The sequence below is a fragment of the Leptopilina heterotoma genome, unplaced genomic scaffold (genome assembly GCF_015476425.1).
Source record: "Leptopilina heterotoma isolate Lh14 unplaced genomic scaffold, ASM1547642v1 Lhet_134, whole genome shotgun sequence".
In the NCBI taxonomy this organism is placed as follows: domain Eukaryota; kingdom Metazoa; phylum Arthropoda; class Insecta; order Hymenoptera; family Figitidae; genus Leptopilina; species Leptopilina heterotoma.
In genome coordinates, this window is record NW_025110853.1 from 2,970,042 (window position 1) to 2,995,473 (window position 25,432).

General features: G+C 23.0%; 3 protein-coding genes across 6 annotated transcripts; 2 read left to right on the forward strand and 1 right to left on the reverse strand.

Annotated features, from left to right (window-relative positions):
• Nucleotides 1-49: 49 nt before the first annotated feature.
• Nucleotides 50-3,132, forward strand: LOC122513125. Its single transcript, XM_043629398.1, has 3 exons — nucleotides 50-313; nucleotides 412-974; nucleotides 2,695-3,132. Exons 2-3 carry the CDS (start codon nucleotides 500-502, stop codon nucleotides 2,868-2,870), a joined length of 651 nt encoding a protein of 216 aa, XP_043485333.1. The 5' UTR covers nucleotides 50-313; nucleotides 412-499; the 3' UTR covers nucleotides 2,871-3,132.
• A 964-nt stretch (nucleotides 3,133-4,096) lies between these two features.
• Nucleotides 4,097-17,542, reverse strand: LOC122497575 (putative ATP-dependent RNA helicase DHX57). Its single transcript, XM_043604785.1, has 12 exons — nucleotides 17,321-17,542; nucleotides 17,044-17,218; nucleotides 16,757-16,941; nucleotides 12,395-12,846; nucleotides 11,813-12,336; nucleotides 11,411-11,721; nucleotides 8,802-9,291; nucleotides 8,165-8,550; nucleotides 7,652-7,773; nucleotides 5,471-5,793; nucleotides 4,721-5,335; nucleotides 4,097-4,470 (listed from the first exon to the last, which is right to left on the reverse strand). Exons 1-12 carry the CDS (start codon nucleotides 17,380-17,382, stop codon nucleotides 4,327-4,329), a joined length of 3,789 nt encoding a protein of 1,262 aa, XP_043460720.1. The 5' UTR covers nucleotides 17,383-17,542; the 3' UTR covers nucleotides 4,097-4,326.
• A 385-nt stretch (nucleotides 17,543-17,927) lies between these two features.
• LOC122497583 (ras-related protein Ral-a) lies at nucleotides 17,928-24,353 on the forward strand. Of its 4 annotated transcripts, none has more exons than XM_043604798.1 (6): nucleotides 17,928-18,062; nucleotides 20,450-20,565; nucleotides 21,907-22,115; nucleotides 22,254-22,428; nucleotides 22,948-23,064; nucleotides 24,013-24,353. In XM_043604798.1, the coding sequence occupies exons 2-5, from the start codon at nucleotides 20,461-20,463 to the stop codon at nucleotides 23,062-23,064; spliced, it is 606 nt and encodes a 201-aa protein (XP_043460733.1). In that variant the 5' UTR covers nucleotides 17,928-18,062; nucleotides 20,450-20,460; the 3' UTR covers nucleotides 24,013-24,353. The 4 variants fall into 4 exon arrangements, with proteins under 4 accessions (XP_043460733.1, XP_043460736.1, XP_043460734.1 ...); XM_043604799.1 differs by lacking the exon at nucleotides 17,928-18,062 and adding an exon at nucleotides 18,103-18,262; XM_043604800.1 differs by lacking the exon at nucleotides 17,928-18,062 and adding an exon at nucleotides 18,499-18,519.
• The last annotated feature ends 1,079 nt before the right edge of the window (nucleotides 24,354-25,432 follow it).

Sequence of the window (25,432 nt, forward strand, 5' to 3'; positions counted from 1 at the left end):
ACTTTAATTATTCCTTTGTTTTCTGCCTTATCGACAAAAACAAATTCGAATCAAAGAGAATGATTGTTTATCATTTTATTTCTTTCTTTCTTTAAAAATTAATTCTTATTTTCTAAAAAAGAATATTAGGGAATTCTCCAGAATTTTTCCCTTAAACGTAGAAATAATTCTCTATTTATAGATACTATTAATAATATATAAAAGTTCATTATTGGTGCAAGCAATAAGTTGGTTTGTTTACATCGTTTTTATAACTACTTTATTTTTAATCGTTTTTTAATAATCACAATTATTACCAAAGAAGATAAATAAGGTATTTATATACTTTTATTTTACTAATAACTATTATTGTCAAAATTTGTCATGACAATTCTCTAATAATTTCTTTTTTACTTTTACTGTTTTACATAGAGTGAGGTTATGTAAACAAAACACATTTCTCTTTAAATTTAAAAAATAAAAATACAATTATAATTCAATTGATTGATAATTAAATAAAATGCAAGTTGACACTGAGAAAGAAATTAACAAATCTGTTTTAAAACGTCCACGAAAGGAGAATTTAAGTGACGATGAGGAATTGGCAAAAGTAGAAAATCTTCAAGAGCAAATACTTGAGGCAAAAATAATTGTCAGTGGAAAAAATGAAATTGTAAGACTACCTGAAATTGAAACAGTTTTTTATGAAAATGAACAGCCAGGTGTACAAGAGCCAGACGAAGAAATTAAACCCCCAGAGGGACGTCGCATCGTCGATCTTATGGAACTGGGAAAAAGATTATGGTGTTCAACTTGCAGAGAAGTACTTTCTTTGAGCTATTTAGAAAAAGAATATCGCCGCGGATTGGGATCATTGTTATTAATAAGATGTCATAAATGTAATGTTCTTAATGAAGTGAACACTAGCAAATTACATGAAATAAATTCCGAAAGACGTACTACACGTTATGATGTAAATACAGACGTCACATTATGTACGTATTTATATATTTCACATTTACAATTTTATTATCATTCACAGTTATTTATTGTTATTAATAGAGTTTACTCAATTTAATTTTTTTATTATAATAGCAGGCTTCGCAATCTTCTACTAAAATCATCTATTTACTACTTTTTTTACGATTAGCTACTATTTCAATACTTTTTTTTAAATTTGTGACACTAAATAAGCTACTATATTCTTTTTTTTTGTTTGAAAATTTGCACAAATTTAAATCTGCAAAAAATTGAAATAAAAGAATTATTCTTAAAAATTATAATCTAATTCTTTGAAACAATTCAAAATTTAAAAAAATTTTTGAAAATCTTTCGCAAGAATTAAATTATTTTTAAAACTAATAAAATTTTTCACATGAAATCAATTAAACAAAAAAAATTAATAAAATTCTTCTCAGGAATTCAATATAATTTTAATAATTTTAATAACATTTTCGAAAAAAATCAATTTTTAAAAATTTTAATAAAATTCAATAATAAAATTTTTAATAAAATAAAATAACTAACAAACACTATTATTTTAGGAAATTGAGAGAAATTCTTCGTAAAATTCGTAATTTTTATTTAAAATTATTAGAAAAAACTACATTATTTTCAAAAGATTTAAATTATTACAAATTTAATTATTTTCGAAAAATCTGATAAAACTCTTCAAGAGAATTCAATTTTTGAACAATATTTTAATAGATTTTAACAATAAAATTATTAATTACAAATTTTTAACATAATCGATTATACCTGTTAAAAAGAAATTCAAAGAAATATTTCAAAACAAATAAAATATTTGCAAAAGTTTTAAGGAAATGTTTGGAAATTTAATTATTTTAAAAAAATGTTGATAAAATTCTTATTCAATTTTAAGAAATAATCAATTACTCTATTAATTATTTGTTTTTATACTTAAATAAGTGAATTCTTGTGGAACTTTCTAATAAAAATTCATTTAAAAATTAATTTCAGTTCCAATTTTAGATTAAAATTGAATATTAAAAACGCGTTATAATATGAATTTTTTTTAGAAATAGATAAATTTCAAGAAGCTTTTAAATTAAATCTTAATTCCTGAGGGAAGATATACAATTAATTATATATATTTATTATTGAACAAAAATTGTTCCAGTAAAAATAATTTAATTTAATAGAAATTATAAAAAAATTATTCTTCTGAAAAATTTTAATAAAATTTTTTTCAATATATATGTTGGGAATTCTCTTAAAAATTAAACATTTTTATTTAAATTTCAAATTAATTAGAAATTTTGTCAAATTTAATTAAAATAAATTTTATATTTAAGAACATTTATTTTTTACTTTCAAAAATTATTTTTAAAAATAATCGAATTGTTGAAGAATTCTAACTGAAAATTTGGAAAATAATTGAATTTAATAAAAATTTAGAATTGAAGTTATTATCAGGATAAGAAAAACAGTGAATATTTTTTATCGAAATCAGGAAAATGTCAGACAAATACAGAATCAAATTTTTGTGATTTTTTTGAATCGACTAAAACGAGTTTTTTAGTCGTCAAATTTAATTTTTCGATAGCTAGCCACTTTTTGTACTACTTTTTTCAGTCTCAAAGCTACTTTTTGCTACTTTTTTAAAATTAATTATTGAGAGCGAAGCCTGTAATAGACAAACAATCAATTTAATTTTTTAATGTATCGACTATTGTAATGAAATTTAAATTGCAGGTGTTCTACATACTGGACTTCCTTTGGGAACAGTTAATAGAGTGTTGTCTCATTTGAAAATTCCACCGGTTAATTCGTGGGTTTATAAAAAAAGTGAAGAGGAAATTGGAAAAGAAGAAGTAGCTGCAATAAAGGCGAAACGAAGTAAATTTGGTTATCCACGAGAAGAAAGCTAGTAAATTATAAGAAGAAACGAAAAAGTAAATTCTTAAAACTGTAATTTTAATTAATAATTTAAAAATTTGTTTTTTTTACATTATTCATTACTTGTGGATTTATAATTAATAAATAGCTTAGTTTCCTTATTTGAAATAAAAATTTCAATGTTAACTAAATAGTTAACTTAATTTTTTGTAATTTACAAATAAATAACAAGTTTTATATCTATATAACTGCAAGGAAACGCGTCATTTAATTTTTTATTGTTATTTTGCAAATTAAAAATTTTTTTATTTTCAAATGTTGACTTCAATTATTGAACGATTTCAGATTCAGAATTATAAAAAATTCATTTATTAACTAATTCGTTATAATTACAATTTTCTAAAATATTAACAAAATTCTTTGAAACAATTCAATTATTTGCAAAATTTTATTGTAAATTCTTCGCAAGAATTCAATTATTTTTATAAATAATAAAATTCTTCGGAAGTATTCAATTCTTTTGAATACAATTTTAACTCAATTCCTCTTCAAGAATTTAATTATTTTTAATACAAATATCAAAAAAATTCTTTAATAAAATTTAATTAATTTCAAAAATTGTAATAAACTTCTTTGCAAGAATTCAAATATTTTCGAAATGTCATTTTTCTGAAGAATTCAATTATGTATTTTCAAAACAATTTTAATTTTTCTTGAAAGACTTCAATTGTTTTCATAACTTCGATAAATTTTTTTAAAGAATTCCATTTTTTTAATAAGTAGAATCTTTATTAAATTTCTAGAAAGAATTTTATTTATTTTGTATAATTTTATTAAAATTTGAAGTAAAAATTTAATTATTATTAAATACCTATATTATACAATTTTAATTTAATTTCTGGAAAAATTGTAATTATTTTCAAATATTTCTAATAAAATTAGTTATTCGAATTTAATTATTTGCATTACAATTTTTACCAAATTCCTCCAAAGAATTAAATTTTAATTATAAAAGTTTCAAGAATTAGGATATTTTTTTAACAAAAATTTCTTCTTTTAAAATTAAAAAGTAGTTTTCTATCATAATTAATAAGTAACTTTCTATTTTTATGATTTGGAATGTTAAATTAAATTTACTTACAAAGTAAATTATGATTTTTAATTCAAAAAAATTTTGCTTTATTAATTCTTTTGATATTATTTAATATTTAAAATATTAAATCGAAATTTCATTTTTCTCAAAATTCAAAACACTTTATTTAGAATACAAAAATCAATCTTTATTTCATTTTTCTTACATTAAAAAATAAATTATTCATAAAACGTTAATTCATGTAATATCTCTGGATTCAATTGTAAAAATTGAATTAATAAATAATCTATTTTTTTTCTCATTCATCACAAATTCAATAAAGTCGAAATCCAAATTTTCACAGTAATTAATTGTTTCTATTTTACAAAAGAAAAGAGAGAAAAAAAAGTAAAAATCTAATTGCTCGATATTATTTTTACAATTGCCTTGATAATTTTCTTCCCATATTGATGATTCAAAAGATTTAAAAGTGGATCTTGCATCTTTAATTCTAATAATTTAACTAATTCGATTCTCGCATATTGAAGTAATTGTGCCACCTGAAATAAAAGGATAGTATAACAAGTTTCATTTTTAGAGGCGAAACGAAAGTTTTGTTCTATTTAATTAACTAATAAGTTAATAATTTATTATTATATAATAATAGTTATTAATTTAAGAGTTAATTCAATATTATGTTTATAAATAAATAGATTATATTGTAATAATTAGAAATAAAGTAAATAAATACGCAATTGAATATTATATTTACTTAACTGATAAGTAATAAAATGAAAAGAAAATCTTTACCCTGTCTGAATCAACTCGGAACATTATCCATCCATCCTCCAAGGACAAGACAAAAATTCCATCATGCTGCTCAACACTAATTCCATAGCCCGAGAATAAAATTAATGGCAACATTGGTACCATTGATAATTCTTTGATATAAACTTTACTCGTTTTTATTTTCTCCTGGAAGACAATATAGGGACTCGCATAATGTCCCACTGTGAAATTAATCGACGACGGATGTATATTGACAAGTCCATCTTGTTTCGTTTGAAATTTCAATTCCTCAGGTTTTGGTTGCCGCGGTATTGCGCCAGTTGATTGCATTTGAAATGATTTCTCAGGCGTGAATACTTTAACGACATTTGGATAAAGTGCAGCGCACAAGAGGCCTTGAAGGAGTTTATAATTTTCATTGTTTGCATTAAGATCGAAGCCAGTCATATCTAAAATTCTATCAACTCCAGTTTGTCGTCTTCTTATCATTATTGGCGCGAAACCAATTGATATCAATAATTCCAATAGTTGATACTTTATATCAGCCAATGTTTGCAATGTTCTTATCGATAAAAAGTTTTCATTCGCAAAACTATAACTCGCCTGGGGATTGTTATAGGAAATTTCCAACCATTTCTGAAAATTGCAATTATTTTTTTAATTTCAATTTTTAAATATTTTGAAATTTAACTAAATTATACTTTTATTTTAATTTAAAAAAAAAGAATTAAATTTGCAATTCAATTTTAATTATGTCGTTTGTTGCTTTACCTTGTAAGCTTTTAGGGTTGTCAAGTGATCGGAATTGGCGACTGCAAATTCTTTTTTCTTGATATTCAACTCGTGTTTTCTCTCGAAAGAAGAGACGAAGGGACTTTTGTGCGAGAGACAGGCCGCAATTGTCAGAGCTGAATCCAAACAGCAAAAAATAGCACCAAATAGAATTAATTTTCCTATTCTTACATCGACTGGCAAAGCTGCTAAATGATGGCCCAGTGGTGTTAAAATTAATTCGGAATCAAATGCACCAACGTCTTGTAATCGTTTTGTCGCAGCATTTATATTCTCTCTCGATGGAGACTCGAGCATTTGTCCTAAAACAAACAAGTTTTCATTATTCTTTAGAATTATTACTAGGAATAACAATTACACTTATCAATAAATTACAATTATTAATTATTACAAAGTTCAAATGAACTATTTGCTCGAAAAACGGCTTAAGTTGATTTTTAAAAAGTTTTATAAATTACTTTAATTTATTTATGTATTTTATTACGAATAACTTTTTTTAAATTTTAATAAAATTCTTGGTTTGAATTAAATCATTTTCATAAATAATATAATTCTTCATAGGAATTCAATTATTTCAATACAATTTTAACATCAATTCTTGAAAAAATTCAAGAAAGTTTTAAAAATTTTAATAAAACTCCTTAAAAGAATTCAATTATTTTCATACATAACAAAATTCATCGGAAGAATTCAATTATTTTCATGAATAATAAAATTCTTCGAAGGAATTCAATTATTTTCATGAATAAATAAAATTCTTCGGAGAAATTCAATTATTTTAAATACAATATCAATAAAATTCCTTGATAAAATTACTTATTTTTAATAATTTTAATAAAATGCATTGAAAAAATTCAAATATTTGCAGTATAATATTTATAAAATTTCACGAAAGAATTCACTTATTTTTAAAAAAAATGTAATATAATCTGTCACAATAATTGAATTATTTTCATAATTCTTCGGAGGAATTCAATTACTTTTGTAAATAATACAATATTTCGCAGGCATTCAATTATTTTTAAAAATTTTGGTAACATTGTTTCTAAGAGCTGAATTATTTTCAATACATTTTAATTCCATCTCTTAAGTGAATTTAATTATTTCCAAAATAATTTATTGAAATTTTTCCAAACGATTCAATTCTTTTTAAAACTTGTAATAATATTGTGTGCAAGTATTTATGTAATTATTTTAAATTCGAAATTATAAAAGTTAAAAAAAATTAGAATAACATTTTTTTCTTATGAAAAATACCATCTTTTTAAATTGAAAAAATCCACTTATTTAACTTAAAATTGTGAGAAATAACATAATTTGTACATTTTTCTTGAGAAAATAATTTTACAAATCTTATGTATTTTCTGAATAAATAAATAATAAATCGGAATCTAGACAAATCTGATTTAATAAAATTTTAATTTAATAGAACAAAAGTGTTATGAAATTTCTGAAAATAAATTTTATAATTTTACTAGAAGATGTCACAAAAATAAATAAAATCCAGTGTTTTTTTGTTTTAAGTAAATACCATTTACCGTATTTTGCAGTAATAAAAATAAGTTTCAATTCAATAATAATTTATAAGTAACTATTTTTATTTTTAAAGGGGTTAAATTAAATTACGATTTTTGTTACTTTTTAATCTTCAAAACATTAAATTAGAATTTGATTAATTTTAAAGTTCAAAACATTTAAAAAAAAAATTTATCAAAAAAGGAAGGAGACAAAAAAGCAAACAAGAGCAACTGAATTCAAACTGCGAACAAACTACCGGAATATGTACTACAATAATTATTAATATAGATTAGAAAATTATTGACTATTTGAAAATGTTAATATTTCTGTGCAGAAAGAATTAGAAAACTATAAAGAATTTTGAATTAAACATAAACAATATTTACATTAACAAATATTGCTTATATTTAATTTATTATTCTTCACTTTCCCTTGAAAATAGTTTTTTGTTTCAATTATCAATTGACCCAAAAGAATTTTAGAGAATTTCTAAATATTTGTTATAATTTAATATTTAAATTTTTGCTAAATCTTTGATTTTAGTAGAAAATTAAAATACCTATGCTTTAAATGAACTTTTTTGATATTTTATTGAAAAATAACTTGAAATTATTTCTTGAAATTATTTATTTTTAACTTTACCTAAAATTTTCAGGAAATCAACTTTCTTTCCATTATGCATGATTTCAATTCGTAATATTAATGCCTCCAGTGGTATCCTCAATATCTCAGGAATAGGCTGCGCACTAAACTGGTGAGTAAATCTAGAGAAATAAATTTTTATCATTATCGAAATTTCTATTTTAATATTTAAGCACTGAATTAGTATCGAATTTAATATACTTTTGTCATTTAAGTTAAATAGTAAACAAAATTTAAGAATTTTAAATTTATAATTAAAACTTTTATGCTTATAATTTACACTCTTTAAATTATAATTAAAATTTTTGAATTTATTTATTTTAGTTTGTAAAATAAGTTTTCAATTCATTTATATTAGTTTTATAAAATAAATTTTAAATTAATTTATTTTAGTTTTGTAAAGTAAATTTACAAAATGAATAAATCAAATCAATTTAACGTTAAGAATAAATAAATTACGTTAATTTAATCAATACGGTAATCAATAGATTCGAGGAGAATTTAATAAAACACCTGTGACTTGTATAAAGATGGAAACAAACTCCAGGCATAACTCGACCGGCACGTCCCTTTCGTTGAAGAGCATTTGCTTTTGATACCCAACAAGTTTCCAAACTCTCCATATTTTGATTGGAATTAAATCTTGTTTCCTTCATTTTCCCCGCGTCTATCACAAAAACACAATCGTCTATTGTAACCGATGTCTCTGCAATATTTGTACTCAAAACAATTTTTCTAATTCCCTCATTTGGTTTTTTAAATACCAACGCCTGCTCCTCACTCGACAACGACGAATGCAAGGGAATAACCAAAAATCGTCCTCTCTTCGCTGAAAAAATTTTACTATCTCTCAATGAGTCTTTCACGGTGAGAATCTCCGCAAATCCCGGCAGAAATACCTGGAAATAATTAAATCTAAATTTAATAATTGTTGACAATTAATAATACTCAAAATAATTATAACTAATAAACATTAAATAATTCCGTATTTTGGCCTTATTCTTTAAACATATTGTTCAACAATTTTCAAATAAATAAAAATTAAATTAAACATCTAAATAAATTGAAATACAGAAAAAAGGGACATATCTTCAAATTATCGTAAAAATATTTCAAATTTCTTGTAAAATTAATTTTCATTTCTACTCACAACAATTGATCCATTTCGGGGATAATCGTGAACACCATCAACGATCCATTCCAAAGTTTGCTCAAGAAGTTCGTAATTTATTTTATCGGGATCCATAAGATAGAGAGCTTTATAAGTTGGCAATTCATAACCAGGATAACGACCAACAAGTTGCGGTAATGTAAGATTATGATCTGGAATATGATCCTTTGGTTCACTTAATCCATTCGATTCAATGTCCATTGTTTCTAAATCGATTTGCAATTGTTCCCAATCGCCACGAATTCGTCGACTGAACTTGGAATTTTCCTCAAAAACATAATTAATTTTTTCAAATAATTCCTCGAGAAATATTTGCTCAACGGGAAATGTTCGGCCAGGAATATCGAGAATTGGTGTTGTTCCAAAGTAATTTGAAAATTCATCTGCTTTCAATGTTGCGCTCATTAATATTATTTTCAAATCGTGACGATTTTTTAAAAGTTCACGCAAAAGCATCAGTAGAAAATCGCTGAAAGGTGAAATAAATACTAGTTATTTAAAATTAATTTAAAAGAATTAGAAGAATTGAATGTTTCGAAAAATTTCATTGTCATTTTTTGAAATAATTCAATTCTACAAAGGAATTAAATTAAAAAAGTATTGAAAATAATTTAATTTTTATAAACAATTATTTATCGTAATTTTTGAAAATAATTGAATTCTTTCGAAAAATTTTATATAAATTAAAAAAAAATTAAATTCTTACGAAGAATTTTATTTAAATTTTTAAAAATAATTAAATTCTTACGAAGAATTTTATTTAAATTTATAAAATTAATGAATCTACTTAAGAAGTTTTATTCAAATTGCAGTGAAAACAATTAAACACCTGGGAAGTATTTTATTACATTTATGAAAATAATTTTATTCTGGAAAATAATTTTATTCAAATTTTTGAAAATAATTGAATTCAAATTTTTGAAAATAATTGAATTCTAATAAAGAATTATATCAACATTTTTGAAAAAAATATTAACATTAATTTTTTAATAATTTCATATTCAAAATTTAAAAAATCCACTTATTTTTATAAATAGTAAAATTCTTCTCAGGAATTCAATTATATTTATTGCAATTTTAAAAAAATTTCACGAAAGGATTCAATTATTTCCTAAAATTTTAATAAAATTCTTCGAAACAATTCAATTACTTTTATAAATTGTAAATTCTTCGCAAAAATTATACCTACTATTATTAATTTATAAATAATCAAATTCTTCTCAGGAATTCAATTATTTTAATAAAATTTCATGAACGGGTTTAATTATTTTTAAAAATTGTTCTAATATTTTTTTTAAAAAATCAATTATTCTCAAAAGTTTTGATAAAATTCTTTGTAAAATTCAATGATTTTCGAAATTTTCAATTAAAATTATTAAAAAAAAACTACATTATTTTCAAGAAATTCTTCAAAAAAATTTAATTATTTACGAAAACTCTAATAGAATTGTTTAATAGAATTTAATTTTCTATCATAATTTTATAAAAATTTAATAATAAACACAATTTTTTTTAATAAAATTTTAATAAATTCTTCATAAAATTCAATTACTTTCAAAATTTTCAATAAAAATTAGGTATTTTAAAAAAATTCAAATAAATTTTCCAAAAAAATCAATTATTTTCAAAAATTTTAATAACATTCTTTGAAAGAATTTGCCTATTTTCAAAAATGTTGATAAAATCTTTCAAAAGAATTCAGATATTTTCAAAATTTTATTTAAATACTTTGCAAGAATTATAATAATTAAATTTTTTAAGTTTTGAATCTGAAATCAGTCAAAAATTAAAGTTGATATTTGAAAATAAAAAATTTGTAAAATTTGCTCAATAGTATTAACAAATTAAATTTAAAATTATTGTTAAATTTTATTAAAATTTGTGAATATAGGTATTTAAATTTTTTCGACGTATGTATTTAACAAAAGTTGTATTTAAAATAATTGAATTCTTATAAAGAATTTTATCAAAGTTTTGAAAATAATTGAAATCTTTCAAACAAGTGTATGTAACTTCTTTAAATTGAATTATTATGAGAAATGTTATTAAAATTTTAATGAAAATAATTAAATTCTTGGAAAGAATTCTATAAAAATTTTAAAAAAATTTAATTATTTTGAAGAACTTAATGTAAATTTTTAAAAATAATTGAATTTATAAAATAAATTTTATTAAAATAGTAGTGAAAATAATTGAATTGCTGCGAAGAATTTTATTACTTATGAAAATAATTGAATTGTTGAAAAGAATTTTATTAAAATTTTTTAAATTAATTGAATTCTTTCCAGAAATGTCATTAAAATTGTAGATATTGAAAGTAATTTAATTTTCGCGAAGAATTTATTTTTAAAAATTTTTGAAAATAATTGAATTGTTTCCAAGAATTCTATTACCTATACTTTTTTAGAATAATATTTTATTATAATTAATTAGTTAATAAGTTATTAAGTAAATTAAAAAAAAATTGTTAATTTGAAATTATTCAAAAATTGAAGTTGATATTAAAAAAAATTGTTTAACGCGTAACATTTAATTTTATTAATTATTTGGTATTTAATTTTCTCGTTTTTGAAAAATTATTTTCCTACCTTTCGGCACTTCTTTCGTGAACTTCGTCGACAATGATATGCGTAACAGACGTTAGTCTCGGATCTCCAGATAATCTTTGCAGTAAAATTCCAGTTGTACAAAAAGTCAGTCTTGTATTACTAGACATTTTGCTTTCTAATCGTATCTGATAACCGACCGTTTGTCCAACACGTTCATCTCTTTCGGCGGCAACTCTATCCGCAACTCCAATTGCACTAATTCTTCTCGGTTGTGTACAAATAATTTCCACATGATCTTCATTTTCCTTTGTTCTATTCAAAATCCAATCGTCGAGAATAAATTGCGGAACCTGCAAATTTCGTTGTTTTATTTTTCATTTTTCAATTTTTATTATTCGAAAGTTTTAAATATTATAGAAAAAAATGTCAAAATTGTCAAACCTGTGTACTTTTACCACATCCGGTTTCACCGGAAATAATCGTAACCTGGTTCTCGTGAATGGTATCGAGAATTTCGTCCATCATTGACCAGGCGGGCAATTTTCTTCGTTCGACTTTCATTTTTAAATATTGTGAATTTCGTTGTTTCTCGAAAAATTTCCTTCTTATTTCATCGTCCATTTTGACAATTTGTTCCCAAGAGATATTTGATTTATTCCTCTTGTCTGTACCACCTTTTGCATGATGTGTCGGTCTATTACCATCATTGCCGTCTTTTTTCAATTTCGGAAACAATTTATCATCTTTATCGAGAAATTGTTCTTTACATTCCTCCAAATGTGTTTTTATTTCCAATTCATTTTCCAATAATGATGTTATCGCGAAAATCGACGGTGTACCATTCTCACAATATTGCAATGCCTCGTCATATAATCTTTTAATTATTCTCAAACTTTTTAATTTACAAAAGGAAGATTCATTTTTTGAGAAATAAAAATACGGCGCTTCGTACGGATATTTAGAACCTGGAAGGAAAAGTGTTATTTTTCTTGTTGAGAGAGTAAAAATTAAGAGGAAAATTACCTTCTGGAAAGCGAATTTCTAATATAAAGTAAGGATCATCCTCTGAACTTTTATTTTTTGCTTCTTTATCGACTTGAGGTTTTTGATGTAAAAATTTACATTTTGCACCAAATCGACATTTTCCGTGTAAAAATAATCGGCATATTTCTTTTTCGGTTGTTTTTGGTTTCACTTTTTTATTATCCTCCTTTTTGTTCATTAAATATTCTAATTTCAATTTAATTATCCAAATTTGATTCTTAATCTTTTCAACGAACATATCACCATAAATTGATTCCAAGGCCTCTTTTTCTTCAATTTGTCTTTGTACAATATCACTCTCTTCTAAATTTTCTAATTCAATTGCATTGCTTTTCTTAACTTGGAAATATTTACAGAAAAGAATTTCTAATGCCTTGCCAACATTTCCATTTGAATAAGACAATGCCTCAACACAGTGTGAATTATGAAAGCTGAAAATATTTTGTAAATAAAAAACAAATGTTTCTTTATCTTATTTATATTTCAGGGTTGCCACAAAAATTTCATTTTCTTTTTTCCTGACTTTTCCTTGATTTCCAGACAAAATTTTGACTTTTTTTCTGAACCTAAAAAAATATTCTGATTCTCTCTAAAAATGATTAGATACTCAAAAAAATATTCCATTACATTTATTTACGAATTTTTTTAATTGTAAAATTATTCGAAAACATCAATAAGGGACAGTCCACTGACTTTCGTCTGGGGGCTGTTGCGGCTATATTTTTAAAAAATCTGGTTTCAAAATATGTAAAACTAGAAGACTTCCTGAGTCCATTAATCATAATATTATAATGTAAATTTTATTTTTTCAGATTTTATTATTAATCAAAAGTTGGATGTTTAGAGGGTCATTTTGTAACCTTAAATTTTGCACTTTTTTAAAAACATTTTTATTCAATAACTATTTTATGTCATATAGCAGAACTTAAATTAACCTTTTTAACTAAACAATTTTGAAAAATTAATATTTTGAAAACAAAGCAAAACACCTACGTCAAATTTTAATATTAAGTAAATCATATCAACATTTAACTATATGGAGAAAATTGGATTTTTAGAAGCATTGAGAAAAAAGTTATAGACTTTAAAAAATTGGAATACTTTTTTGGGGAAAAATGTTTCGATTTTATTTAATTAATCAAAAATAATATATTTTTATATAAATTGTATCATTTCCTGATTCAACGAAACATGATTTATGTTTTAGGTAAGTTCTGCTATATGACATAAAATAGTTATTGAATAAAAATGTTTTTAAAAAAGTGCAAAATTTAAGGTTACAAAATGACCCTCTAAACATCCAACTTTTGATTAATAATAAAATCTGAAAAAATAAAATTTACATTATAATATTATGAGTAATGGACTCAGGAAGTCTTCTAGTTTTACATATTTTGAAACCAGATTTTTTAAAAATATAGCCGCAACAGCCCCCAGACGAAAGTCAGTGGACTGACCCATAACTTATTTTTCAAATGAATATTAAATCATTATTATTTTTTCATTGGAATTAGGATTTACAAAATTTCTAATTCAAACCTTTTGAAATTCAATAAATTATAAGAATATTATTATAAAACATGAAGATTATATGATAAAATCATTATTTTATATTATAATCTCCAAAATTCAAATTTTATCTACGACTTTAACTGAAATTAATTTTTAAATCAATTTTTATCAGAAAATTCTACGAGAATTATTTAAAAATACAAACCTAGATAATTTTTTAAATAATCGAATGTTCGAGAAGAATATTATCAAATTTTTTATTTAATAATTGAATTCTTTTAAGAAATTATATTAAAATAAAATATTAAAAATCATTGAATTAAGAAAAAATTTTGAAAATAATTGAGTTTTGCAATGAATTTTATAAAAATTCCTGAAAATAATTTAATTTTATCGAAGAATTTTGCGATTTATAAAAATAATTAAAATGTTGACAAGAACTTTTTAAAAAAGTTTTGAAAATAATTGAATAATTATATTTTTCGAGGAATTCGATTAAAATTGTATTAAAAATAATTGAAATTCTGCAATGAGTTTTATTATTAGGAAAATAATTGAATTATTGCGAAGAATTTTTTAAAAAAGTTTCAAATAATTGATTTTTTTAAAAAAAATTTATGCAAATTATATTTTTAATAATTGAATTTCTGTTAAATTTTCATTATTTTAGAAAATAATTGAATATTCGTGTATAACTTTGTCAACATTTACAAAAATTCCTGAAAATAATTGAATTTCGGCGAAGAATTTTGCGATTTATAAAGATAATTAAAATGTTGACAAGAACTTTTTAAAAATTTTTTGAAAATAATTGAATTTCTGGAAAGAATTTTAATATTTATTAAGATAGTTGAATTCTTTCGAAGAATTAGGTTAAAATTTTAAAAACTGAAACTAATTTCAACAGAATCAAAATTAAAATTTTTCAAAAAATACTTCATTAACAGGGTGTCCAGCGATTTAAAAAAAAATTCAAGGACTTTTCAAGGTTTTAAAGGTCCAAAATAATTATTTTCAAGGTCTACATTTGAATTAATAAAAATGATTACTAATTTGATTTAGTAACTGACTTTTTGCTTTTGAATTAGTAAATTTTACTAATAAATAATCATTTCTACTAATTTTTTTAGTGAAATTTACTAATTAAAAAGCAAAAAGTCAGTCGCTAATTCAAAATTTTTACTAATTCAAATTTAGAGAGTACTTATAAACAATTTTATAATTTCTACATACAACAGTTATTCATAAATAACTTTAAATATAATTATTTATTGATAAAATATTAAAAACATAAAGAACATCGTCTTAAGAAACATCAATCAAAATTTTTTTTAAATAATTAAATTCTTTTGAGAATTTCTATTAAGATAATTCATATATACAAATTATTAAATTAAGAAAAATTTTTGAAAATAATTGAAATTTTGGAATGAATTTTATTAAAATTTTCCAAAATAATTGAATTACTGCGAGAATTTAATGGCAAATTTTTAAATAATTGATTCATTAAAATAATTTTTGAAAATAATTGAAATTTTGCAATGAATTTTGATAAATTTTTTTGAAAATAATTGGATTTTATTACCTACTTTTAAAAATAATTGAACTTTACTACTTTTAAAAATAATTCAATCACTGCGAAGAATTTAATGGTAAATTTTAAAATAATTGATTGATTAAAATAATTTTTGAAAATAATTGAAATTTTGCAATAAATTTTATTTAACTTTTTGAAAATAATTGAATTTTATTACTTTTAAAAATAATTCAATTACTGCGAAGAATTTAATGAAAAATTTTAAAATAATTGATTTTTGCGAAAAAAATTATGCAAATTCTATTTTAAATATGTAATTGAAATAATGTAAAAATTTTTTTTTTTAAGAATTGAAAGTTTGTGTAGAATTTTTTAAAAACTTTTATTTAATAATTATATTCTTTCGGGAAATTTTATTAAAATAGTAGAATATTGAAAACCATCTCGAAGTAAGAAAACTTTTTGAAAATAATTGAAATTTTGCCATGATTTTTATTAATATTTCTGAAAATATTTGAATTCTTGTGATGAATACTATTATTTACGAAAATAATTGAATTTTGCAATGAATTTTATTAAAATTCCTCAAAATAATTTAACTTTGTCGAAGATTATTGTTATTTATTTCTAAATAAATCTAAATATATCAATTACAATTGAATTCTTGACCACAATTTTTTAAATTTTTTGAAAGTAATTGAATTTTTACGAAAAATTTAATTCATTTTTTAAATAATTGAATTCTTGCGGTGAATATTGTTATTTATGAAAATAATTGTATTTTGCAATGAATTTTATTAAAGTTCCTGAATATAATTGAATTTCGGCGAAGAATTTTTATATTTATAAAAATAATTGAAATATTGAAGAGAATTCAACTTAAAACATCAAGGAAATATATCTTATTTTTAAGAATTGTAATTTTTCAAGGTTTTGTCATATAAAATTCAAGGTGTTTTCAAGGTTTTCAAGGAGCAAAAAAAATTCAAGTACTTTTCAAGGTTTTCAAGGTAGCTGGACACCATGATTAAATAATTTATAAGTAATAACTTTATGGCAGTTCTTCAATAGAATTAAGTTATTGAAAACAAATTATTGTCAGAAATAGAAAATATTTAAGGTTTTTTAGAATTCGGGTTAATTTTATAAATTATGAGGCAAGCAAAAAGACACAAAAATTCCGAATTTTCTTATCAATTCTAAACATTTAATTTTTTCCAGTACTTTTAATAAAAATCCTCGACTTTTCCCTGATTTCCTTGACCTGTGGCAACCCTGATATTTTTCCATACCTATATGATTCAAGAGTGGACGTGGCGAATTGTCGAATAATTTCTTCATGAGACTTTGGCGCTGAGTCTTTCGATGAAAAATCCATGACACCTTTAATCACTAAATTTCCCCTTTCCAGCCAATATTGTCTACCTAAATTCGTACTTTTATTTTGAAATTCGGAAGAATCCAAAAGTTTGAAATCCTTTAAGAAAAATTTGATTATTAGTCAACAGATTAATTTATCAACGTTCCATTATTTATTTTTTTTAAAAATAAATAAATTTTTCTGAAAATTTGCATTTACCTCCCCACAGACATGTTTGAGTGTTTCGTAAAGTAATTTTTCTGAATCTTCTGAAATTCTCAAAGTTGGCAATTCAACTTTGAGTTTTCTTGGTTTCAAAGGTTTTGAATTATTGGTCCCTGTGCCATTTGATGAAGTCGAATTTTTTATTTTCGGTTTCACAAATGTTTTAACTCTGTAAATAATGATAATTCCAAAAAAAATTGATATATTTCTTAAAAGATGATGATTTGATGCAATTTGTTGCAATGTCTGAAAAATTTATTTTTATACTCACGGAGCAGAATTTTTTCCTTCGACTACAATATCCTCCATTAATTGAGAACTAAAATGATCCATTTTGACAGGAAGTGAAATATATTAAGCCTTTTTTTACACCTAGATTAATTAAAAGTTTAATTTTCACAATTTTTATAATGATCTAAATCATGTGTGTAAATAAAAATGTTGAAAATCCTAACCCTACTTTTTCAATGTCAGAATTTCTAGATCTAGCAGACCACTCTGTCACGAGACTATCACGTGACTACGTGATTCAGAATTCTTTCTCACTTCCGATTTTTGAATATTCCAAAATTGTTTATCTTTGTTTTTATTTTTTATTTTATATGCATTATAGAAAAAATTAGGAAAATTTAACCTAGAGTCGAATAGTTATTGATATCAAATAGTACTACTTTATTAAAACTGTTAATATTTTTTTAATTAGTAAATACGCTTTCCCCTACCTCTCAAAGAATGTATCTTTTGGTAACGTTGGATAATGTTCGTAATTTACGTAAAATACCTCCAGTGACGCAAAGCCAGTCCGGTGGCAGAGATGCCATTAGGCGGAGGAATTTCATCCCCACTCTTGCGCCATTTTACATTGACTTAAATGTAAAATGGTGCAAGAGTGGGGATGAAATTCCTCCGCCCAATGGCATCTCTGTCCGGTGGGACTGTGGGACAGTCGTGAATTGTCGTGAATAGTGAATATATATACAAGAGATTTTTCATTGTGATTTGTCTTTTAAAAGGTATTTACTTCAAAGGTCATCATTTTTATTTTGAGAATATTTTCTATAATAAAAGTGACTGAATTTAAGTGAAAAAATAGAAAATCGATATGCACTAATTGTGAAACGAAAGAATATTAACACGACAGCGCGGCACCGCCTTTTTCATTATTCACTTCTCGTATCCGACAAAACTAATAATCATTACAATTTATTGATAAGTAAGACAAGAATTTTTATACACAATTCTTCTATTTATACATTAATGAAACAATGGACAATTTAACTTGTCTTTGCTTTTATGAAGTTCACACCGTAAGATAGGTATTCTCTTTAAAGTTTAACAATCGGAAAATAATAAGATTTTCTTCATATTGTAAACATTCAGTTTTCTGAAATCAAGTGACAGGTGACAGGTGTCAAAAGTGACGTTTAATGTCTTATTTCTGGAACTAATTTTATTTCATTAAAATAAGAGGTTAATTTCTGTTGTCTCTTGCTCTTTGTTTATATTTTTTTCTCCTTAATTTCTAAGTCTTAAAAGATAATTCAACTTTTGTTTTACATAACTACTTTCACTATTTTTATTTTAGTTCAGTTCATTGGGTATTTTTTCTTTTATCATTGTAACTAGTTTTGTAGCTGATGAAACTTTCATAAGTCTATAGTTTATTTAATTATTTATGAGATTCTCTTTCTTTTCCATTATACTTTCATTTTTCAATGAAAATTTATTATTGTGAAATAACATTTTTCCTTTTCGGTTTTTTTTAACACAAAAAAAGGAAAACTTTTTCATATCGAAAAAATGTTAGAAAAGTGCATTCAACTTGTCACGTTTCTGTTTTCCTGTCATTAATTATTAATAGTGCAATAATATGGACATTGAAAAATAATTGTATCAATAGTATAAAGCAGAAATATAGTATTATTGAGACTAAAGTTATACACTCATGCATGTTCCGTATAATTAGCTACACTTGACCCTTTATTACTGATTTCTCACACTGACAAGTTAATTTCCATATCCTGTCTTTCTTACCGCTAATGTTAACTAATGGAAGTAAGACAATTTCTTCACAGGAGAATTTTCACATCTCTTGAATTCAATCTTAATCGTAGAATTTTGTGGGAAATGATATTCTCATTCATATTTCATTCCTTTCAAATAAATAATTGTAACGCGAAACTCGCGAGAGAGATAGAAAGAGAGAAAGATAAAAAGATTAATTTTGCTGAATGAACATCTTCATTCTTTTATCACAAAAGATGAAGAGAAATTGAATGTCATTCTTTGGGAATTTTTTCTTTGTCGGAACTTTCTTATTTGATACATTCAATATTAAAAATTGTTGTATAATTAATTAAATTAGTTAAATGAAAATAATGTTAAATAAAATGAATAGTTGAATAACCGGGTTGCCATTGGTCAGGGAAAAGTCAGGGATTTTTTATTAAAAGTACTGGAAATAATAAAGTTATTATACTTATAAATCATTTAATAAAGTATTTTTTTCAAAAATTTTAATGTCAATTCTGTTAAAATTAGTTTCAATTTTTAAAATTTTAACCTAATTCTTCGAAAGAATTCAACTATCTTAATAAATATTAAAATTCTTTTCAGAAATTCTATTATTTTCAAAAATTAAAAAAAAATTCTTGGCAACATTTTAATTATCTTTATAAATAGCAAATTCTTCGCCGAAATTCAATTATATTCAGGAATTTTTGTAAAATTCAATTATTTTCATAAACAACAGTATTCATTACAAGAATTCAATTATTTTCAAAAAATCTAAAAAAAAATTGCCGTCAACATTTCAATTATCTTTATAAATGAATAGCAAAATTCTTAGTCAAAATTCAATTATTTTCATAACTAATAGTATTCATCACAAGAATTCAATTATTTTCATAAGTAATAAAATTCAATTACATATTCTCAAAAATTTTAATTTAATTCATGGAAAAATTTCAATGATTTTCAAAAATTTTTCTTAATTCAATGATTTTCAATATTTTACTATTTTAATAAAATTTCCCAAAAAAAATTCAATTATTTTCTAAAACAATGAAAATTTCACAGGAATTCAATTATTAAAAATTGAATTTGCATAAGTTTTTTAGAAAAAATCAATTGTTTGAAACTTTTTTATAAAATCTTTGAAAATTTGAATTTTTCTAATTTTAACTAACAATTCTTTAGAATTAATTTTTTGGAGAAGTTTAATTGAATTTTTTTTAATTACCTATTTGAATTTTTTTAAAATATATATTTAATTGAAGAATTTTCGAATAATTGAAATTTCGTAAAATTGAATTGTAAACAAATGGATTTGAAATAATGATTTTATCATCCATCTTGAAAATAGTTGAAATATTAACATTTTTTGATTTTGTTTTTTTAGCACAAGAGAAAATGTCGAAGAAACCAGGTGCTACTCAGGCGTTGCACAAAATCATCATGGTTGGGAGTGGAGGTGTTGGAAAATCTGCTCTCACTCTACAATTTATGTATGCCGAGGTGTGTGTGGGTGGAATATCAAATTCCTGTTATAGAATCAAAGTTTAATAACCTATTACCTCATATACTCGTTTATCAATAACGACATGAAGAATTATTTTCATGACATTGACTTTTTTAAAGGTCTATCAAGCAATTATTGTTTTCGAAACGATTTTCCAAGTGAATTGTAATACTCTCTAATTTACTAAATTATTTTTACAATCGTTTTCTAATTATTCACATTTTTAGTCAACAGAGGAGAAGAATATTTTTTTCATTTTCGTATAGTTTTGAAATTATTTTCTTTCTGTATGCTCCAAAAATTTTCAACGTTCAAATGAACGAAATTATTTTCTTTTTGTATACTCCAAAAATTCTTAACGTTCAAATGAACCTTATATTTTTTATATGTAAATATTTTCATAAATTACTCACTGAAATAAAAATAAGAAACAAATTCAAAAATTTTTACACTATAAATTTTTTTTAATGTAAAATTTAAGTTTTTATTTTTTATTTTGATCAGTAATTTATTAAAATAGTTTTAAGGAAAAATATTTCGTTCATTTGAACGTTGAAAACACGTGAATCATTTAAAAAGTTTTATTTAGAATAAATTTAATTTAGATCATTTATAATGAAATTTTCCATATAGAGAATAAATTATTTATTTTAGTTTCTATTTATTTTCAAATATCAACTTCAAGTTTTGAATTATTTCAAAATTAAAATTAAAAGAAAAAAAATTCATCTAATAACTAATTAAATTATCATAATAAAATTTCTCGAAAGAATTCAATTACTTTAAAATAATTTATTCAAACTCCTGAAAAGATTATTTTTGTAAGTAATATTCAATTAATTTAATTTTAGTTTACTTCAAACAAAGTTTCTTGATAAAATTTAATTATTTTTAAAATTTTCAATAAAATTTTTTCAAAAAAATTCGATTATATTAAAAAATTTGTATAAAATTCTGTAGAAGAACTCAATTAATTTCAATACAATTTCAATTAAATTTCTTGAAAGAATGTAATTATTTTCAATAATTTTTAATAAAATTCTATGCAAAAATTAAATTATTTCAGATTTGAAACTAAAAAAATTAAGATTAAATCTTTTTAACAAAAATGCATCTTTTAAAGTTAAAAAATATCCACTTCTTAACACAAAATTACGAAAAATATATATAATTCTAAATTTTTCTTGTGAAAATATTTCTACAAAACTTATTCTCTGAATAAGGGAATTAGTAATACATAAGAATCTAAATAAATCTGAATTAGTAATTATTGCATTATTAAATAAATCTGAATGAGTAATTATTGTATTATTAAATAATTGATTTTATTTTCCCAGTTTGTTGAGGATTATGAGCCGACAAAAGCAGATTCTTATAGGAAAACAGTTGTATTAGACGGCGAAGAAGTACAAATAGATATTTTGGATACGGCAGGCCAGGAAGATTATGCAGCTATTAGGGATAACTATTTCCGAAGTGGAGAAGGTTTTCTCTGTGTTTTTTCAATAACAGAGGACGACAGTTTCCAAGCCACACAGGAATTCAGGTAAAGCGAAAAAAATATTAAATTTAGTTTCAATTTCTCTTTTTTGAAATTAGAAATTCATATATGAAAAATAAGTAAAAATTAACGAAAAAAATTGTTGATAAAATATTGATTGAATTATTTTTTGTTTTATTTCAGGGAACAAATACTCAGAGTGAAAAACGACGAAAACATTCCCTTTTTGTTAGTGGGAAACAAAAGTGATCTCCAGGAAAAAAGAAAAGTTTCATTGGCCGAGGCTCAAGGAAGAGCACAACAATGGGGCGTTCCTTATGTCGAAACCAGTGCAAAAACTAAAGAAAATGTCGACAAGGTGAGAAATTTTTTACCTATTTTTAAACAGAGAGAAGAAAAAAGACTAAAAATAATTTAATTATTATTTACTTTAATGCACTGTATCTGTTAAGTGTAAAATTTCATTTTATATACATATATTGCTATATTATAAATGTTTTGTCACTATTCGCTTTTATGTAATTGTCACTTTCACTCTTTTTTTTTCTTTTTAAAAACGTATCTTTGTCAGCTTGCTTCGTCAGCAAAACTTTTGTTGATAAATCAAAAGAAAAGAAAAATATCACTGATTTGATTACAATTTGATTACAATTTTAATCAAAGATTTACTGCATTTTTACAATTGTAAAATTGTTTTTTATTTTATTTATCCTCTTATTTTTTTCGATTCAAAATTCGTTATCAAATATTTATTGCAAATAGAAAAAGGCGCATGTAGATCTCAATTAAAAATGAAATTGCAACGGTGCATCGCTCTTAAAACAAAATTTATTTCGTGCTTGTTTTTTTAGAAATTGCATGGATTGCGCATTTTCAGGTATTTTTCGACTTGATGCGTGAGATAAGATCACGCAAAATTGAGGACAAATCGGCGAGTAATGGCCGTGGAAAGGATCGAGCGAAGAGGAAGAAAAAGAAGTGCATTATTTTATAGGTTCGACAATATTTTCAAAATATTCCTTTTTTTCCTTAATTAATCCTTAATTTTATTAAACAACAAAAAATTTTATTACATTGTAAGTGTTTGACATATTTCTTGTGTTTTAAAACCGATTTGTTCTTTACCGTAAAATAATCGAGTAAAAGCGTTTAAATTGTTCTCAATTTTCTCAAGTTTTATTTAACAATTCACCTTTTTTAGGAAAAGAAAATTTTAAATTTTCGAATTTTTGATAATTCAAGCATTAATTTTATTTTTTGAGTATTAATTTTACTTTTTGCTACAGAAAAAAGTTTTTAATTAAATCGCAAAATTGAGTAACAATTGGGAACTATTTTCACGTTAAAAATTTCTTTAATTAATGCATTTGTAAGAATTCTGTTGTTGAATGATTTGAATGGATAAAAATTCTAATTGCACTTTTCGCATCTTGTATTTTTTTCTGTTTCTCACTAGTTTTATGTCTGCTTTCTTTCTCGTATATGCAAATTTCTTTTCACTTATTTATTCGTTCGTTATCTATCAATAGTAATGCTTTACATGACTATGCGAATAATCGAAATTTTTTTTTTTCATTTTAGTAGTAAATAATTTTAATAAAAAATAATAATTACCGGAATACAACGACCATTAATATAGACTAAAAAAATAGTATTTTAAATAAATTAATTGTTTAATCGTTTAATTTTTGGAAATTAAACTGTTTCTAAATCGGGGAGATATTTTTAAAAAAATTGCTTTGACTACCAAAAAAATGAATAAAAATTCTGTTAAATTTTCTACTTAATTGATAGAAATATTTTGTTGGATAAAAAAATGCTCTATTTTTTATTTATATTAACATACGGATTAGAGAAAAAAATTTTTAAAAGAAATCTTTAATTAATACATGAAAAATGAATTTAAAAAAGAATTTAGTTGATGAATTTATATTTTTTTCAGGTATTTTTTGACTTAATGCGAGCAATAGCCGCTCGCAAGGCACATGAGAATCAAGGTGAAGCGAGTGACGGCAAAAATGAAACGAAATGCTGCACTTTACTTTAACAAATCTTTATATAAGGAACCACAGACTTTATGAAATTTTATACACGCCTCCAATTTGGTAAAAAGAAAAAACACAAGAAAATTTTGTGCATAAAAATAATACGTGTGACTTGTATACCAAAAAAACAAATTTTCTACCACTTTACAGTGATTTGAGAAAAGTGCGAATTTTTTCATATATAAATTATACACACCCGGTGAAAGTAAAAAAGAATCAGTAACCAAATGTTAAAAAAGAAGAAGAAGACTATTTTATCGAAACTGGGAGAATTTTTTTGTGGTAAATTTTTCTTTCTTTTTTTTATATAAACACATTCCCGGTGCTAATATAATAGTATCTCAATCATTATAGTTCCTATTATAAGGAGTATTTATTGTTAAACGACAAAAAAAGCATATTCAATTTTTTAACAAAAAGAAAAATCGACGCATTTCGTTATTAAAAAAAGAAATCTGTGAATAATTTTTTAGAGTGCTGAAAAATATTTTGTTTTAAAAGAAAAACTTTCCTTTTATCGCATAGATTATTATTAATTTATCCATCGTTTTAATATATTAATATTTGTAATTTTTCGAAAAATAAAGTAATTGTTATTTATTTGTAAACTGCGTTGAAAATTTCTTTACAAAAGAATTTGTCAATATTTTGAATTTTCTATTCAGCACTCTCATTTTTGTTTTTAGAAAAAGCACTGTAAAGTGAAAGAGAGACCAATATTTTTTTTTGCACTAAAATTTATTATCTTCATTGCACAGTACGAAAAAAATGAAGATCTTTTTTTCATTATAAAAAGTCGAGATTGCAGCAAAAGCGCGAATTTTTTAATCAACAACAAAGTCGTAATTTAATATTTGTGACCTTGTTTTTTTCCACCAATTTATTGTAATTTGAAAATAATTTTTATACCATTATTATTAATTATTATTATTATTAATTATTATTATTATAAATTATAAATAAGATATTTATTCGAAGTAATGGCTATGTTGTAATAGCTTTTTCGAGACAAATTATAGAAATGCCTATATTATACACGTGAAAATTTGTTCCATTTTGGTTTTTTTGTATTTTTATACCGCAGCAACAAATCGTGCCTTTAAGCGTTTCGTACAACTGTAATCATTATTAAAAAAAGTCTCTTTATGTTAATTATCTCTCGACAGAATTTGTAAATATCTTATTATCTAATCAAACACAAAAAAATTAGCTTTATTCGAATTGTAATCATTTTCATATCAATCATTAGTTTTCACAAAAAAAAATTATATCAACTTTTAAAATACAATTTCTGCTTCTTATTATTAATTTCAAAAA